This window comes from Ostrinia nubilalis, chromosome 29 (assembly GCF_963855985.1).
Source record: "Ostrinia nubilalis chromosome 29, ilOstNubi1.1, whole genome shotgun sequence".
NCBI classification, from domain to species: domain Eukaryota; kingdom Metazoa; phylum Arthropoda; class Insecta; order Lepidoptera; family Crambidae; genus Ostrinia; species Ostrinia nubilalis.
The window spans coordinates 5,065,109-5,085,278 of NC_087116.1; the positions used below are offsets into that span (position 1 = coordinate 5,065,109).

Here is a 20,170-nt window from a genome sequence, read left to right on the forward strand (position 1 = left end):
AAGCATTTTCAGGCAGATATGTTACCATCCTATAATAGACTGCATCTCACTTAACACCAGGTGCGATTGCGGTCAAATCTGCCTTGTCTTGGCAATTAGTCTTGTTTTTAATTACCTATACCATTTTGGAGGAATTGGGCTATCATTATTTAAACAAGATCTAGGAGGGCAGATTTGTAATAGGTGCTATTTTGCCAGAAAAATTGTCGAAAGTGCTTTTGTAGTTACTTGCAGGCAGAATAATTGAATATAAAAAAAACACTGAAACGATCCAATTAAGCTTAGATATTTTAATAACTAATTTAAACATAATGATTATAAATTAAAATGCGTCGTTCTCCTCTTCTGAGTCAGATTTGTCGGAATTCATTTTCCGTCTGCATTTAGCGAAGTACCCTCTTTTCCATAGAAGTACAATCACGAGGACTATTGGGAAGGTTGCGAAGACACCTGAAAAAATTGAAAGCGCGGTCCGTGAGCACGTAGAATTTTGTCCAATGACCCCAAGCTACCCATCCCTATCGCTCGCGCGTAATTAGGTATATTGCTGTCGCGACTGTGCGACGGGCGCCCGCAGTGAGTATGCGACCGCGACAGCAACATAATTACGCGCGAGCGATAAGGATGGGTAGCTTGGGGTCATTGGACAAAATTCTACGTGCTCGCGGACCAGACATAGAAATTCACAAGACTTACACGTAACACGAACTAAAGTCACTGACATAGCCCGATGGATTAACAAGCTGAAGTGGCAATGGGCAGGGCACATAGTACGCAGAAACGGCCGATGGGGCAGCAAGGTTATGGAGTGGAGGCCACGTACCAGAAAACGCAGCGTGGAACGTCCACCCACAAGGTGGACCGACGACTTCATAAAGGTAGCAGGAAGGTGCTGGATGTAGGCCGGCCGCTACCTACCGTCTACCGTGCGATGTAGAAATCATTGTGGGGAGGCCTATTCAGCAGTGGACTTCCTATGGCTGAAATGATGATGATGATGATTAGGACGTAGCTGCGTAGGTGCTCATTAAGACGGGATTTTGTAAAATTCAACCCCTAAGGTTATAAAACGGAGTCCACGCGTATGTACGAAGTTGCGGGCGGCCGCTAGTGAGTGAGTAATAGGGCTATATTTCACCGGGACACCATGGCGGCGCAACCAGTCGCCCGCTACCAATAAAACGTGAAATAAAAATGAAAATGAAAATATTTATTGCCAGAATCAAACAATACAGCTCTATAGAGAGTTACTCACCTGGTGTCCGTTTGGTTGCGCAAAGCTGCATACAATATTTTGTTGGTAGCGGCGACTGGTTGCGCCGCCATGGTGTCCCGGTGAAATAGCCCTTACGCTACCAACCGGGCAACATGGAAAGCATTGGGGGAGGCCTATGTTCAGCAGTGGACGTCCTATGGCTGAGATGATAATGATGATGATGATGATGATGATGAACACTTACCGATCATGACTCCCAATATGATGGCTATGTCAGCAGGTCCGGCCGTGGTCGCTATGTTCTCTGACTCCACGCACGTGAGGGTTTTACTGTTCTGGTGGAGATGAGCGAATGACAGGCCCCGAAGCTCTTGTGGCTTGTTACAACTGGAATAGTATTTGATGGTTAGTATGGAGGTAGTTCTATTTCTATAACAAGCAGGAGTGTTTTGCAACAGAGGGAATAGAATCGAGAATATTTATTTGCCTCTGAATATTATGTTGAAGGTTGAAGCTTCGTGTCTCAAGTCAAAAGTCTTTGACCAGTGTGTGTTGCCAGTGATGGTATACGGATCTGAGACGTGGTCGCTTACTATGGGCCTCATAAGAGAGTTTCCCTGCGTGATCGAATCAGAAATGAAGAGATTCGTAGGAAAACCAGAGTGACTGACATAGCCCTCAGAGTCGCTAAAATCAAGTCGCAGTGGGCGGGACACATACGCAGGCCTCCCACTAGGTGGACCGACGATCTGGTGAAGGTCGCGGGAGGTGCCTGGATGCGAGCGGCGCAGGACCGGTCTTTGTGGAAATCCTTGGGGGAGGCCTATGTCCAGCAGTGGACGTCTTTCGGCTGAAACGAACGAACGAGGTTGTACCCACAGAACTCAGTGGCTGCACTAAATGTATGGAAGCTGGAAACATTGAATTTTCGGATAGATCCAGTTTATTCTGTAATCTATTTATTGATACAGTTTACTAGAGCTTGGGAAGCACTTTCAGGATCAGTAACCAGTTTTTCGATATCTTGTACAGTTTAGAAATAATCTCACATCGTTTCCACACTGTATAGCTCAGAAGCTTGTGTTATAATGTAGCTCACCATAGAAAGCTATGTAGCTCACTCACATCATATCACCAGCTGAGCCACCATTGTTGATGATGAAAGGCACCAGTACATCCACCATCCACTGGGTATGACAGTCGCAGGTATAAGGGTTATCGCTGAAGTCCATCTTCTGGAGCTGGTCCCATCTAAACAGGAAATCTGAGTCGATCTCTGTGATGTTGTTGTTGTACAGGTATAGCTGGAATTTAAAAAATAATTTTGATAAATAAAGTGAAATAATTTGCGGTTTTTGAGTTGCTCTCCTACGCCACTAAATCTTTGTTAATTGTCACCTGTCATCCGCTTTGCAATGGAGGGAAGTCGAACCTTAACTTCGAAATCGTAAATGTTCTTCTGATTAATTTCGTTGCGGGTCCAATGACAGTTTAAATTTCCCCAGGGACAAACTTGGCCTTCACTGGTTGGGTTATTGGCGGTCAAGCTGTAGATCCTGGCTACACAGGAGTTGCAGCGGTGGGAACGAGAGGTGCGAGTTGGTCGCTTAGACCCCTGAGCTGATTTTGAAGTATTGGTATTGATATGAGGAATGGACCCTGGAAAAAGACATTGTGGCCGTGCCATCGAGTTTTTACAGCATGGCGAGTCTATTTAGAAGTCTAGATTCTGAGGCTTATAGAAACCTACGTTGGTAAAAAAGCGACTGGGTGCTAGTATCCTACCTCTTTCAAAGAAGGTCGTCTCTCAACATCCTCGTCGTCTTCCCAGGTAAGGAAGTCGTCATCGATCAAGCTGAGCCGAGGGTTGTTACATATCCACAGGGTGACCAGGCTCTCCAGACCTCCCAGAGCGTTTACACCGATAGACCGCAGCTTCGTATTACGGCATATCCGGAGCTCTTGCAGTTTGGTCAGCTTGGATATTGCGCTAGAATTCAATAAGGTTTATTATCTATGGTTATGCTTTGTTGTTAACAAAGGTGGACCGACGACATCATAAAGGTAGCAGGAAAGCGCTGGACGCAGGCCGCTACCAATCGGGCAACATGGAAAGCATTGGGGGAGGCCTATGTTCAGCAGTGGACGTCCTATGGCTGAGATGATGATGATGATGATGATGATTAACCACAAAATTAGGATTTATTTTCTATGAACACTCCTCCTATGTTCTTCTGATTAATTTCGTTGCGGGTCCAATGACAGTTTTAACTTTCCCCCGGGTCAAACTTGACCTTCACTGGCTGGGTTTTTGGCGGTCAAGCTGCAGATCCTGGATACACAGGAGTTGCAGCGGTGGGAACGAGAGGTGGTAATAGTGAGTGACATGTATTTTCTATGATTGTTTGTGAGCCAGTTACAATTACAGTTACAGTTACCAGTTACAGTAAAAATCGGGGCAGTATTTTCTTTGATAGCTTAGTGGACTGGTCACTATAAAGGCAAACGTAAAAGCAAACCGGCAAACGATAGAAGTAGTGCGTTGAGTCTTGTTTTAGGTAGGGGACTGCAACAAATGAATCATCATTATCATCATCAAGTGATATAGCCTCCACTGCAGGAGGAAGGCCATCTCTAATTTACCAGAGGCAAATGGGGGAATTGGTCTACACTCCTCACGTTGGCCAGACGGGTTGAGGAGGCCTGACTTTCACTGCCGCCTCTTACAACATCCACGGCAAGAATGGGGATCTTATTCTCATCATCATCATTTCAGACATAGGACGTCCACTGCTGAACATAGGCCTTAATCTCCACGTTGATCTATTGGTAGCGGCCTGCGTCCAGCGTCTTCCTGCTACCTTTCTCGTTGGTCCACCTTGTGGGTTCTTATTCTACGCTGTAAATAATCAAGTGTTTCGTATACCTACGTCTGTTCACTGATTTCCGTCAAGGAATTCTTGTCAAAATCCAAGTAGATGAGGTTGGTGGCTTCAGCCAACGCGTCAGGCACGGTCTTGAACATATTGTCGCTGATGTCCAGACGCTCTAGGCGGCGCTGCCTTCGCAGGAGACCCGCAGGGAGCGTCTCTAGCTCACAACCTCGGAGGCGCAACTCCTGGGGACATCATCATATCTAACATAAATAATCTATATTAAAAGTGAAAGGTCACTGATTGACTGACTCACTCATCACGAAATCTCAGAAACTACAAGTGCTTGAAGTCTCAAATTTTGCTGGGGGGTTTCTTTTAGAACGTAGGTGCTCACTAAGACGGGATTTTGCAAAATTCAACCCCTAAGGGGGGAAAACGGGATCCACGCGTATTCAATGAAGACGCGGGCGGCCGCTAGTATATTATCATAAAATTTTATTAGCGACATCGAGGTTACAATAGCCCAACGGAGAAGGTGTCAGACTGGCGGAATCGAGATTCGAGGAACTCTGGTTCCTGGTGAACTGAATCATGAAATGGTAATTGAAATAAATATGCCCGTTTTCACCATCAATCCCTAATTTTTAAGTGACCCCTATGGAAACATAAAAATAAATAAAATTTCACTGAAAGTGTCTTTTGTACCTGTATAAACAGGAATTTCGTTTACGTAGAGGTCACTTAAAATTAGAGATTGATAGTGAAAACGGGCATTAATGATCTATAAAATTTGGTGAATATTATCTAGAACATAATTTTCGCCTGAAAAAAATCGACTGTCTTTGAGAGTCGGTGACCACCGAGATTTTCGCTTGGTATTTTCACTATTGAGCTACCAAGCAACATTTTTCCATCAATCTCCGATGGTCTTTAATTTTCTCGGATAGCTACCTACTACGGACTACGATCCGAAGACCAATAGGTGGGCCTCCCGTTAGGTGGACCGACGATCTGCTAAAAGTTGCGGAAAGCACCTGGATGCGGACAGCGCAGGACCGATCGTTGAGGAAATCCTTGGGGAAGGCCTTTGTCCAGCAGTGGACGTCATTTAGCAGAAACGAATTGCCTAGCACAGTGGTTCCCAAAGTTGTCTGGGGTACGACGACTCATCTAATACAAGTTCCCAATGGGCGGGACCCAAATTTGACCGTTACCAATATACCTAAATAAAGGACTCGGATCGGTAGGGTGGTGTGTCGTTCTACATGCAGGGCCCACTCAATGCTCGCTCGCGATCCACCACTAGGTCGCGACCCATAGTTTGGGAAACCCTGGCCTAGTATCTTATCAGGCAAGCGAGCAAGTAGCATCAGACAGTCGAAGTATCGAATACTTTAAAAATTTTAACCTACCTTCAAAAGCGTCAAATCGCTCAACGCTCCCATCACAACCTGGTCAATAATACCCAGGGGATTCCCGCTCAGATCCAAAAAGGTCAGCTCCTGCATGAAGTAGAACGCATCCTTCGGTAGTGTATGGAGCTCATTGTCCGCTAGATTTAAATATCTCATTTTCTTGAAGACCCTGACCCTGTGCTCTTCTGCGATTAACAGGCCCTGAAAGACGGTTATTTTTTAAATATATTTCACCGCAATTGCACCTGGTGCAGTCTAGGATAGTACATATTATCTGCCCTGTAAGTGCCTGTTCACACTTGCCTTGAAAAGGCCCGGATTTTAATGTTCGGAAAAAACAGCAGCAGGCAGCGAATTCCAGTCCCTAGCTGTTCGCATTATAAAAGACTTATCGAAACGCTTAGTGCGAGCTGGTGGAATGTCCACAATGTACTTTGGGATGGTATACAATCAGATTATTATTACATAAGGTATATTTTATCAAAAAAAAAAACAAATATATTTCGACGAAATCCAAGATTAGATACCACAGTAAAGTAGTTCATTCAAGATTCAGCCATTAGGCCCAAAACAGACGGTGAAACGCAACTGCAACGAAACTGCAACGATACTAAAAGTTTCAAACTGGTCGCGTCATGTGTGGTCTCTCAACGGATGCTATGGCAGAAACTTAGATGCAACTCAAAAGTAACTAGAAGTTGCAGTTTCGTTGCAGTTGCGTTTCACCGTGTGTTCTGGGCCTTACGGTTTGTGATTTTATACAAAGGTTTTGTGTATAAAAATAATTATCATAGCGATTAATATTTGACTAATCAATGTTCTTATCAAGTACACATATTTTAGATTTATTTCTTACTATGTTAAGTTTTATCGATAATTTTATAAATAATACCTGTATTCCGGTCTCCCATCCGCGTTTGATAACAATTTTGAATTATGACTAATGTTTTATGGCAAAATGAGATGTATGAGTAATTTACCACCTTTTAGTGATATTACTTAGTATGATACAGTTCTATGAGCCAATGCTGAGAAGAAGCAGCGCAAGAAACTACGATCGCTTGTATGAACACATCCATCTAGGTATTATAAATCTAAAGGCCGTAGCCCACTTATCAACCCGGAAAGGGAACGTAACCGTATCAACTCGAGGCGGTCAGTATTCTTTGTATGAAACTCCATCCGCACCGCAACGCACACTTATCCGCACCGTAACGTAAATGCCTCGCCTCGCGGTTGACAGCGCGCCAAAGGCGATGACAGCTCGCGAAAGTCGATACGGTGTTGATCCCTTTCTGAGTTAATAAGTCTGCTATGAGCTTTAGGCTGATTTGCACCAACTTACTTTAACCGTAAAGAACTATAACAACAACTGGTGCATTTTGTGGGAGTTTGACAGATGTTTGACGTTTGTTAAAGTAAAAGTGAGATGGTGCAACTCAGCCCTCATCATCATCATCATCATTTCAGCCACAGGACGTCCACTGCTGAAATTAGGCCTCCCCCAATGATTTCCACATCGCACGGTTGATAGCGGCCTGCATCCAGCGCCTTCCTGCTACCTTTATCAGGTCGTCGGTCCACTTTGTGAGTGGACGTCCCACTCTGCTTTTTCCGGTAGGTACGAGGCCTATTACGTTAGTGAGAGGCTACGTTTCGGAGCCGTAACACACACTGGTTATAGACTTTCGTCTTAAGGCATTGAGGTATTTTGGACGAAAAGATGCTATGTAGCTTCCTGAACGCTGCCCAGCCGAGTAGGATTCGACGATTAAGCTCTTTCTCGAAATTGGCCTCAGCCTTGGAAACTCAGCCTTATTCTATGTACTTATAACAAATACATACCTGTAAGACACCTTGATCAATACTCGTCAGTTTGTTCCCACTTAAATCAATGGTGGTGAGATTCGGTAAGTATTTGAAGCATCTATCGTCCACCCTTTCGATATTGCTATTGGAGCTATTGAACACTTCTATAGGGAGCTCAATTTGAACTTGAGCAAGAGTTTCTATGTAGTTACCACTTAGGTTGATTTCAGTAACATTTAAGGATTTCATTCCTGAAAGAAGAAAAAAATAATACGTTAAAATAAAATCCTAATATAATGGGGATTAATGGGGATTAATGAACTAAAAAGTTCATTAATCTCCATTAATGAATAAAAAGTTCACTAATCCCCGTTGACGTGATTGTCAACGGGGAATAGTGGAATAAGCCAGTTCGCTTAGGTATTACCTGCCCACGCTTCTTGACTAAGAGTCTCCTTTAGGCCCCTGCTGGAGCAGTCAATGACAGTCCCAGCGCACTCGCAAACGGAGCACACTACTGGTGTGACCTCCACTGGGGCTGCACTTAGTGGTATCACTGAAAGAGAGAATATAAGAATAAGTATACTTATTCAGCATAATCTAAATATACTCAACATCAAATAAATCGCACCTTCCGCGACACGAACTTTAAAGATTTTCTTCGTGATCATGGCACGACACAATCATGGTGCCCCAACAATATTGGTGTTATTTGAAAGCCCAATAAATAAACTTAAAGAAAAACACATTTAATTTTTTTTATAAACAATGAACAGGTAGGTACCATAAATGTGACTTGAAAAAAGGCCTCACCTCTGGGATCAATTAGACCAATTTTTGTGGTTATAATTTTATAAAACCAAATAAGTAATGATCTTACGTGTCCTTTTTAACAGATGGATGGATAGCGATTAATCCCAATTTTATAGCCATAAAAGTTGGCTCAAGCGTAACTACCAATTTTTTTTCCCAATTTTATAGCCATAAAAGTTGGCTCAAGCGTAACTACCAATTTTTTTAAGAAATGACTCTGGATCCTTCTAAAAACACATTTTTGGGGTAAAAACCTTTCCTTTAATGATATGAAGTTTAGAACTAGGCTTTCAAATGGAACCAATGTTGGTGGGAAGTGGGGGGAAATGCATACGTTTGAGAAAGTGCTTGTTGCGGGAGGTGCGATTAATTTGATGCCGAGTGTATAATACATATAACTCAAAGGTGACTGACTGACTGACATAGTGATCTATCAACGCACAGCCCAAACCACTGGACGGATCGGGCTGAAATTTGGCATGCAGGTAGATGTTATGACGTAGGCATCAGCTAAGAAAGGATTTTACGAAACTCCACCCCTAAGGGGGTAAAACGGGATCCACCCGTACGAAGTCGCGGGCGGCCGCTAGTGTATTATAAAGATAGAGCCACGATAGCCCAACGGTGAAGGGGTCGGAGTGGCCGACTCGAGATCCGAGGAACGCGGGTTCGAATCCCTCGCTCGACTATTTATTTATTTATTTATATGGCATACCAACAACATATACAGGGTGTTACTTTGCATTCTTGCCATATTTACAGAGGTTACTATATTACTGATACTGAACACAAATCCGTAAAAAAATAATGCCCGAAAAATTTTTTTTTTAATCTTGAGTATTTTATTTTATCGACAATCTGTTAAACACATCACTAATTATCGTAACGCATGCACATCACTTGTTGGCGATGGCGATGAAGACTTTTTTACTTTTTATTGTATTTTTAAATATCTATTGCAATCTATTGTCTTTAAAATGTCTTTTTGACACTTGTAAAAAACTGAGAAATCCATCAATCACAAATCACGTTATAAATAATACAAAAATGTCTGAAGTGTATTCAAACAGCGAATAATTTAATCAAAATGGTGCTTGGAGTGTCTGCAAGACGTCTTAGACGAAATGCTTGATGACGTACCCTTAGCGTTACACCAAATGCTCTACTACCAGCAGGATGGTGCTCCCCCACAATAAGGACGTCAAGTGCGCGAATAATACGTTTGGTGAACAGTGGATTGGACGAGTGGTCCAGTAGCTTGGCCACCACGATCCTCGGACCTGACACCAATGGATTTTTGGAGTGACTTGAAACGAATGGTATGCGCAGAAGAGATAAACAGTGTAAACACATTACATGAAAGGGTTGTTTTAGTGAAACTGTGAGACAAAACGTTTATGTGTTGCGAAAACTAAAGCGAAAAACCTACGCTTCGCCGTGCTAGACTGTGCCTTCATCAGAAAGAAGGACACTTTGAACACTTGCTTCGCAGTACGTAAACTTTGTAAGTAGGAACTTATAAATAAATAATTAATTGTGAATAAGGTGATTTCATTTCATACTTAATTGATTAATTTGCAAAAATAGGGTACAATGTTATAAATTAATTAAAACCCTAATAATTATTACGTATTTTTGACGGTCCTAAGCCCGTAAAGTAGAAAGGAAAATCTGAAATCAACTGAAGAGTATTTTAAAATAATTATTATGACTGGATAAAAAGGCTGGTACCCAGAGCCATAAAACAACAGATTAATAAGAACTAGGCCACGCCCACTAGGTTTATTCCACTTGCACCTGTAGAACGTGCGAGACAAAATTGGTTTATTCCAATTTGTACTGAAAAACCAAATTTACTAAAATCTTAGTGTACTTTCTTTATGGGAGTCTTTTGTTTATCGTAAATAATAGGTATTGTTCCCTACTTTTATCCCTGTGAATATGGCAATAATGCAAAGTAACACGGTGTATATTATACTCTTATGATTAACATTTATGAACATAACATTTCTGATATATATGTCACTTAAGGGTAAGACTATTGTGGTGAACCCACTCGTAACACAAGCTTATTTAGCTTAGTGCCCTTGACAAAGAAAAGCGGGGCCCTCCCCTAAGAGCTCTTTCCCACATCAATCCAGTTCAGCTGGATTCAGTAATTGTACTGCAGGTTCCCGTAACACTGGTGTCGTGAAACACACAAGTGCGTATTTAAAAATTAAATCCAATCTTGAACGGACCGGTTTTTTGCGGGACACTGCAAACGGGATGTTCAGAAACCGTCTCCGTGGAACAGGAGACATTCCGTTTTTTTAGGGTTCCGTTTTTTTATTAATAAACGTGTTTTAATATATTTTATTTAAATAATTTAATAAAATGAAATGGATAGATTTAAAAATTTAAGATTTACATTAAAATTTAGTATTAATTCAAGCTTTATCCTACTTCTTACTAATATTATAAAGGCGAAAGTTTGTACGGATGTCAACATGTTTATTACTCTTTCACACAAAAACTACAGAACGGATTTTGATGAAAACTTTACAGTATTATTGTTTATAACCCAGAATAACATATAAGCTATAATTTACGATGATCTGTGACAAACTAAATTTCACGCGGGTGAAGCCGGGGGAAAAGCTAGTAATTTTAATACATGTGATATAGTAATTGTCAAAAATAAAATATCTTCAGGATTAACAAAGAATTTCATTCGCACCACGAGTATTCTCAAATTCAGCATTATTTAAAAACCGTTTTAAAATACAAAGTTTGTATTTAACACGGCTAGATAAACTTGAAAATAGTGACAATAGATTCCAATAACCATTAGCTAAAAGAAAACTATGAATCAATTCAAGAGATCATACTAAGATGACCTCCTTACAAAAATTGTATAAATTATGAGTGCCTTACAGTAGTAGTAACAACAACTTAATTACATCGTATACCTAACCTAAATGTATATTACCTCATTTTCAGTCTTAAGGCGATTAGAGTCCTCAATGACCTTGGGCGTTTGACCTTCACGCCGCGAGCAACACCCGCGTACCCCGCACCAAAAACTCCGATTTGACACCGATCAAAAATACACGGGCATAGGTAGATACAGAATAGAAGCTCTTTCTTCATACATTACTGCCTATTATTTTAAACTTAAATTGATGAACCTTGATGTCGGTGTCATTTAACTCAGGCGTAAAGGTATTTAATAAAAATAACAAAATCCATGAACATTTTGTACGGGATAAAATTTTATTTTATTTTTCGTAAATTTTCTAATGCTTTTGTCGGTTCAGTCGTTCTCGAAATTTGAACAAACCCGACTTTATTACAAGCTTTTATTTAGCTTGCAATTTATGATGTAGGTATGTAGGTAATTACATAAATGTTTGTTCGGGTGGAATCTTGCAAGCTGAATTAGTTGCAAGCTGAATTAGTTAGACCAACTTCCTGACGACAACTAGGCTAGATGACAAAATTTCAATTATTTGTCCGCCAGACAGATAATTAGAAAATATTAGACTCATAAGTTTTTTTTCCTTTCATAATTAAATAATAACAGTGCTACACCGAGTTGAAATGGCGCGATACGCCACGCTTGAGTAGAATTTTTACTCAAATGTGACGTCACGCGACATTTCAACTCAATATAATACTGTAATTATTCGATTATGGAATAAAATAAAAAATATGAGTCTAATATTTTCTAATTATCTGTCTGACGGACTAAATAGAATTTCGATTTCATTACCCAGTCATCATCCCTATTGGAACGCATTAGTACCTACCCAGTATTGTCTATGGCCTAAAAAAGCAAATGTTTCTGCTTTTGTCTATCACTTATGAAGAATAAACTGAAAATGTATTTGTCTTTTTATTAGAAATCCTTCATCAATTGATTGAGTTCAAATTTCGGATATACATGTAATTCGGGTGACAATGCAATATTGTGATGACATGGAGCTGATCTGATGGTAGAGCTGGAATGCCAGTGGCCCCATAGCAACTCCGGGAATAAACGATTCCATCGAGTTTAGGCTCGTTTGATTTGTATTTATTTATTATTATACCTAAATAATTTCATTACAATTTTCTAAAAATGCACAAAAACTTAAAAATCTTGAAAACGGTGATATTTTTACTGGGGTCAAAATTGGACGTTAGGGAGACCATGGCGAGGCCTATCGATGGTTGAAGGGTTATCCATTGTTTTTGGGACACCCTGTATAAGCAAGTACCTAATGTTATGTAAGTAGGTACGCTACTTTGAAAATCATGAGTCTTCAATTCTCTAAGGGAAACTGCAGGGTCTGATGATGGAGCTGGAATGTGGCCATAGGAATAGGCTAGTTTCTTTAAAAAAGACTTTTGGTCCGTCAATTTTACATTATCAAAAAATATTGGACACAGGATATTTTTATTTTTCAATTAAACAAGTAATTACGAAGATAATGATGCGATGAAATTCCGCGTGACGACACAAATCGCCACATTTTTAAGCATGCCTTGACGTCATGTGCCTCATCTGCTGAACTTTGGTGCGCTTCATCTCTTTAAATTTTCATAAGTTTAAAAAAGTGAAAAATACATTTAGTTTTTTTTTTGGTAAGTTCACCGACGGTCTTATTCAAACTCTTGCTACTTTCTTACTTTATCCACGAAACATCCCTATTCTTCGAAATTATTACGATCTACAAACGGAAAATCTCTGCTACTACGCCGTAGTAAATTCCCCATCATAAATAAAAAGATTTTTTTTAAAACAAGCTCTTTTATGCTAATAATTTTGGTTTCATGACATGCTCCTAAAATTCATCACCTTATAAGAGGATTTTAGTTCTTATCTGCGAAACTTTTTAATAATATAGGTACGTTTCATGGTTTGGTAATTTAGGGAAGTTTATTTGCACTTAACATGAAAAATATGGTATCAATGTACTGAGTACCTTTGCACCTTCAGTGGCAACAACAAGGTCTACTGGGTACCTATAGTCTACTAAAGGCATGAAATAGATTAATTTCACTAAAAATTAAAACCAACTCCAAAACGAATCACCAAAAGGTAGGACACCGACACCGACTCCGAAAATGGCTAATTTTGTAATCAGTATTCAAATTTTTAATAAGCTCTATAGAACAAATCGTTTGCCTCCTATCACATAAAAAAATAAAAAAAAATTCAATACCACTTTATCTTAATTTATTTTAATGTGACAGGAGGCAAACGAGCAAACGGATCACCTGTTGGTAAATGATTACCGTCACCCATAGACACCCGCAGACCCAGGGGCGTTACAGGTGTTATTTTTAATTGTGGTATTTTCGCGAAGAAACATATTTAAAATCTAATTCTAATAAGTATGAAAAATATAAATTGTTTTCTTCACGTAAATCGATTAAGTTACAGATTCTGACTAGCTCCTAATTTGGATACTGATTGCAAAGGCCTAGTAAATAAATAACGTAATAATTTTTCTACTTGTATTTATCTAGTGCACTTGTTTTGGAGTCAATTATAGTTTTTTTACACTAATAGATTCTATTCAGGTAGAAAATAGCGTCTGAGCGCGTCATAATTCAATTGTATTGTCTGACTGCACGTACTCTATGAACAATTCTGACATAAAATCTATTGTCGAACAAAAGCTGGGTTGCACCATCTTACTTCAACTTTGACAGGCGTCAAAAGTCTGTCTAACTCCATACAAAAAACACCGGTTATCGCCAAAGCTTCGGTCAAAGTTAGGTCACGTCAGGTGGTGCAACTTAGCCAAAGAAAAAATTCATTTTGATCGCTAATGTCAGTTTGTAGCGAGTGACACAACCTCCCCGTCTGAAGGCCAGCGGCCGACTGCCGCCCGCACCCCGCGAAGGCCCCCTCAACAGCAAAACGTTCGGAATTTATAAAAAGTAAAATTTATGAATGAAAGTAATGTTCGATTGAAAAACGCAACGTGTCATTTAAAGATTAAAGAATTCCCAATCTATTCGTGCAAAAATCTTTTAAATTAACATAGCCGTTTTGGAGGAGTAGGGAATTTAAGTAAAAAATCGATGTCCCGTATTTATTTTTTTAATCCAAAACAAAGAGACGTAGCGAAAATTCAAACGTCACAAATGTAGTCCTTGAACTGTTGTATAACATATATTTTTTTCAACTATTTCTGTCCAGCAGTAAAAGAGGAGTAGGCTTTACAAAATGCCCATTTGGCGCGGATTGAGGACACTAATCGCCTTAAGATGTTACTACAGTGGTATCTACTTATTTATTTAGAAAAAATCAAATGATATCGTGAATAAAATCGGCACAGCGCTATCTGTATTCTGAAGTAGGAGTTATCTTCCGCACGGTTGTGGTTCAGCCGCCATATCGATGAGCGGTCGCAGACTAGACCCTCCCTTATTAAACAGTGTTACATTTCTACAATACTCTACTACTATTCTACTACTACTCTAATTCTCGCGAAATTGACCAAAGTTCAGTCATACTGACGCAGTTACACTATGCAAGAAATACCGAAGTATGGGCGACGCACGTAGGGTTGCCAGGTCCAAAATCACAAAAGCCGGACTTTGTGTTTCATTTGGCCGGACATTTTACCCTTAAAGCCGGACATGTGACAAGGGTGCAATTAGTGTCAGCTCATGAGTGAATACTATCATCATCGGTTGCTAACCAACATCCTGATGCGTGCGCTTCATATGATTCTGTGGCTCGACTTTCGCCTGGCGCGGCAACCAAATAAAAAAAAGCCTAACGAAAGCCGGACAGGCCGGACAAGGCAATATTTGGCCGGACAAGAACCTAAAAAGCCAAACATGTCCGGCTAAAGCCGGATGCCTGGCAACCCTAGACGCACGGCGAAACTAACTGAAGTGCGCGTTTACACTAAAGACTAAACTATGTCTAGATTAATTTGGCGCATAGTGTAACTGCGGCAATAGATAGTGTGGACACTTAATTCACTTCGCTTCGACCAACTTCCGAAAATGGCCGGTATGTATTTGCGCCCGATTCAAAGGGCTCGAAGTGCTCCGAAGTTTTAACACGAAGCGTCTGTCTACACTTCTCGGTTCGCGGCGGAACATCCTCCTTAGAAATTTGTACCTTGCTATGATAAGCTAGAGTGCACATTGCAATGGCAACTGTCACAATTGAACGATGTCGCCAAGTCCGAATACTCCTGTATTCACAAACGATGCACGCGATGCTTGATTAAGTGAAGCAGCTATTCGAATGCACAGCGTTGAATAGAGCTCTGTACCACTAGCACGAAAAACTTTCGGGTTCATAGGTATACATAGGTCGGCCGTAGTAAGGACAATCTGTTCCGGTGGGGATTCTTGGATGGCTCAAAGTAAACTTGAAGTGAGTGTAGTTGTGTTCCCCAGTCGACGAAGCACATGATGTCGTGCCCTGCGTGCCCAAACAACTGCACGCAAGAGGATTTATGAATGCTGCTGACAACGTCACTCTTGTAGCGGAGTTTTTGGCTGACACTCAGGGCCGGATTAACCATCTCGGGGCCCCTAGGCACAGCTCGCTTCGGGCCCCCCTTTATGAAAAAACCCTTTATGAGAAAGCCTTTATTTGACGCGGAGGAAATGCTTTGCGCACCATCACCACTGCCGGGGGACAAGGTGGTGTGTGGGACCTCCGGTGCCCTAAAAGGGTGTTGCTCCGTCCTGAAAAGGACGGGGTATATACCCACTAAAACCTCCGCGGCGTTACGTCATCGCCCGAGTGGGGGTGTCGCGAGTATCCGGCCGTAACCTTAGACTTCCGCGACACTACCGGCGACAGCACACGCCCCCCTTGTGGGGGTCTGACGGGAATGGCCCGAAACGCCAAGCCGTACCCGTCAGACGAAGGTGACAAGGGTGCCCCCGCACCCTCGGCCTGCTGGCCGCCACCTGGGGGCTGAGTAGAACGTTCGTACAACGGTTCTCCACCCCTTCTCCGCCTGCGGAGCGATGAGGCGAGAGGACCGTTCTCCCGCATCCTTCTGAAGGATGACCTCTTCGCAAAAGAAGGCGACCGCCATCCAGCATCCTTCACTTCCCAGCATGGCGTTGACCAGGCTCGGAAGCGAAAGATCCCGGCCCACGACCGCAGTGAGGACAAGGCGCTGCTCCTCCCAGCCGGGCAGCCTGTGCAGCTGACACTGTAGGCTTGTTGTCGACACGATAAGAAGAAGATTGTATTATGGATGCAATAAAGAATTGAGTATTGAGTTAGTACTAAGTAACAGTCTCAAGAAATATGTTTTCCAGGATAACCATCCAGTTTAACCATGACCACCATGACATTTTACAATATGAAATTTTCAGGAAACTTCAAGAGATTTTGATCTAAAGATCATCGAAATTTATTAACTACTCTTAAAGATATTGACGCATAAAGTTGAAAACATAAATATTGAAAATGTATATTTTCAGGATTCAGAAAAAACTACTGAACCGATTCCTGTCCCTATACTTATACAGAAAACTTCTCAAGTGGCGACCACAGCCAGACTGAAAGGTAGGCCTCCCACTAGGTGGACCGATGATCTGGTGAAGGTCGCGGGAAGCACCTGGATGCAGACAGCGCAGGACCGGTCGTTGAGGAAATCCTTGGGGGAGGCCTTTGTCCAGCAGTGGACGTCATTGAGTTGAGAGAAACGAGCATCATAACTAATAGCATCATGTTTTTTTTTATCCACAACGAGAAAGCTCTTGGCCTGTATCTCACCTGATGGTAAGTGACGATGAGGCCGAAGGTGGAAGCGAGCTTCACCCGGAATCCTCAACCACGGAGGAACTGGCTATCTTACCTCTAACTGCCGGAACACAACAATGCTGTTAACATTATTGTTATGGCGACAGATTTAGGTAAGATGGTGGTAGCTAGCCAGCCGGACTTAGAACAAGCCCTACCAACAACCAAACCTAACAGAAAAATCTGCCCCCACTGGGAATCGAACCCGGGACCTCTGCGTCTGAAGCAGGTGGTCTTACCACTAGACCACAGAGGCGGTTAATTATTATGTTTCACATTGACCTTCAATTCCTTATCATCATCATCATCATCATCATCATATATCAGCCTTATGACGTCCACTGCTGAACATAGACTTCAATGATTTCCATAATGACCGGTTGGTAGCGGCCTGCATCCAGCGCCTTCCTGCTACCTTTATGAGGTCGTCTGTCCACCTTATAATTGCCATAAGACGTCCACTACTGAACATAGGCTTCCCCCAACCAATGATTTCCATAATGGCCGGTTGGTAGCGGCCTGCATCCAGCAGCGCCTTGCTACCTTTATGAGGTCGCTTCATAACTAATAATAATTCAAGGACTAATTTAAGATAAGTGATAAGTATAATATTACGCTTACCTTCTTCTTCTTGCCCCAAAGACACACTCAATCCAATAAACACAATAGCACACACTCGGTAATCCATTTTAATAAAAATAAACTATAATTTACAACACAACTGCCCACCTCTTTGCACGATGCTTTAAAATTCAGCGAGTGTTTATCAACGACGATTTTGGTAAGATCTATAGAGTAAAAATTGCGCAGATATGTCAGTCCGTAGGTACTTCAGTTGAAGAGTTTTTGCCTAATACTTTCGGATATGGTCATGTTTTATTCCAAGCCCCGAGAAGAATGCACAACAAGAATCGTAATATATTTTACCTATCTTTAATGCAATAAAGTAGGTACGAGTTTTTATTGTGTCATCCAAGTAGGTATTTTAATTAAATGTTATGTATTTAAATTATAAATAATTTGAAAAAATCGAATTGCCTAACGTAGGAACCGAACCCACGACCTTTCGCTATTCCCGCAGTTCGATTTTTTCAAGTTATTTATAATTTAATTTGAGAAGCGACTCTAAACGCTAATAAATTTTAATAACTATGTATTATAAAAGCAGTTAGTGTATTGTACACACTATTCGGTATTTCACAACAGTATTTGGCTAGCCAAAGCACACGACCTTCCCGTGCTACGGTCGGACGCCGTCTGACCCCCATCACTAACCAAGTTGTGATTGTGACGTATGCATTCGAGAAAAATTTTAGGTTTAATTTATTTTGTAGGTACAATTTATTTTAAATCAAAACAAATCATGTTCCGTTTGAAATGGCACTTCTGCAGTTTATATTGTTTGCCAAATCGAATATTTTTATCCGTATTTTCTTGAATGTAGTGTGTACAAAGATAAGGTGAGATAAGCATACCTATTCGCTGATATTTCGAGTTAAGTTAGATAAATCGATCATTATCCTACGAGCTATCGTTATTGGGATTGTTGATGTATAATATTATACGAGTATAAAATATGTAAGTACCTACATGTATTGTGATTGCCAGTGAGGTCATAGATATGAAAAACCTACTTTAAGTGCAGTTAAACCTACTTGATCGATGCTTTTATAGGTAATTCACAAACAATGCTTGCTTAAGTATGTGAAGCAGCAAATCGAACGCACAGCGTTGAATAGAGCTCTGTAATTGGTTCGTGTGTGTCTCATAGTAATGTTTGTAAATACGGGTGTAAGTTATTAGTTAGTCAATACTTAAGTAAGTAGCCAAAGCACAAAAAATACAAATCATCTACCTTTCAACGCACAATCAGCCCTAGGTTGGCGGCAGGAACTCTGGTCTGGCCGTTTCCCTACTGGTTTTCCAAAAAACATAACCTTTCTTCTGGCGAAGTCGGGTAATTATGATGTTAAAGTTATGGTAGTTTACGAAATATTCATGAGCGCGATCAACTAAAATATTCGCAGTTAACGCCATCTATAGGCGAGTAGCAGAACTATACACTGGTAGATTCGTATAATTTTTTGGAATTTTTATTAAATATTATATAAAAATATTATACACAACGGAATATTAGATAACTAGATTTTGCCAGCGGCTTCACCTGCGTGAAATTTAGTGTTAAAAATCGGCATAAGTTATAGCCTATATGTTAATCTGGGTTATAAATAATAACACTGTAAAGTTTCATCAAAATCCGTTTAGTAGTTTTTTGCGTGAAAGAGTAATAAACATCCATACAAACTTTCGCATTTAAAATATTAGTAGGATTTGTCTAGCACAATGTACCTAATGCAGACAAGATTAGTAATAATAAATAAAAAGTGATTTTTTCTCATTAACCATCACTAAAGTAGTGTAAAAAGGTTGCACTATAATTACTATAGATTATAGCCTGACCAGGAACATAAAAACCCTCGCCATGTTGCGGAAAACTAATGGTACTAATTTCTTTTAATGGCAACAGTAACTGAAAACTTCATTGACATGTCACCTTGCATGTCAGTCTATTGTTGTCAAAGTGTAAACAAACTTTATTTTAAATGTGTGCAATTGATTTTGTGAATTAAATTGCTAAAATATTTTTATAGTTGTGAAAGAAAAGTGGTTCACAATGTGTTAATGTATTTGTCGAAGAGAAATACTAAGGGTTCGGACAATATTTTCATTGAATAATGTTTCCGACAAAGGTTGTCAAATTGACTGACATGTTTATCGTATAGTACAGTCCACTATGAAAATTAGCTGTAGGTAGTCTGTTTCAACTACCTATTATAAAGTTTTTTGTCACTTTCTAAGTTTTTAATTTTATGGAATTGGGAAAGAAGTACCTACCGAGTTTGAAGCGTTCATGAGCAGACATTGCAGTTCACAGTCTTTTATTTTCCCTTAGAAGCGGACATCCCTGTTTTATTAATTCAATCGTTAGATATTACTATTATGTATAAAATTGATGAAGGAACTAGTAGTTGTATTTGCTTAGTTTCGAAGAAATATTCGATATTGTGATTTTATAAAAAAAACCAGTTTTAGAAGCATATTTTCTAAAAAAATTACATTAAGGCAGAATTTTGTTAATAAATTTACCTATCACTATAACGTCTACCTTTATGCAAAAATAAATGGTTATTGCTGCAGTCATTTAGGAATTATTTAATAATTTATGATTTTCAGAAAACATTTTTTTCTCCGTTACACTAGAAAATTGGCAGCTATA

At 40.4% G+C, this 20,170-nt stretch overlaps 1 protein-coding gene across 1 annotated transcript; it reads right to left on the reverse strand.

The window, feature by feature from the left end:
* Positions 1-275: 275 nt before the first annotated feature.
* On the reverse strand, positions 276-17,657 carry LOC135085751 (leucine-rich repeat neuronal protein 3-like). Its single transcript, XM_063980550.1, has 9 exons — positions 17,515-17,657; positions 7,744-7,872; positions 7,353-7,567; positions 5,505-5,708; positions 4,147-4,334; positions 3,002-3,206; positions 2,342-2,520; positions 1,461-1,603; positions 276-450 (listed from the first exon to the last, which is right to left on the reverse strand). The coding sequence occupies exons 1-9, from the start codon at positions 17,579-17,581 to the stop codon at positions 323-325; spliced, it is 1,458 nt and encodes a 485-aa protein (XP_063836620.1). The 5' UTR covers positions 17,582-17,657; the 3' UTR covers positions 276-322.
* Between the last annotated feature and the right edge of the window lie 2,513 nt (positions 17,658-20,170).

Coding starts and splice junctions, on each gene's coding strand:
- LOC135085751 (XM_063980550.1), bottom strand. CDS start 17,581: ATGGATTACCGAGTGTGTGCTATTGTGTTTATTGGATTGAGTGTGTCT. Junction 2,521..3,001: donor GACGACCTTCTTTGAAAGAG/GTAGGATACTAG, acceptor TTTAAATTCCAG/CTATACCTGTACAACAACAA. Junction 1,604..2,341: donor GGCTCAGCTGGTGATATGAT/GTGAGTGAGCTA, acceptor ATACTATTCCAG/TTGTAACAAGCCACAAGAGC.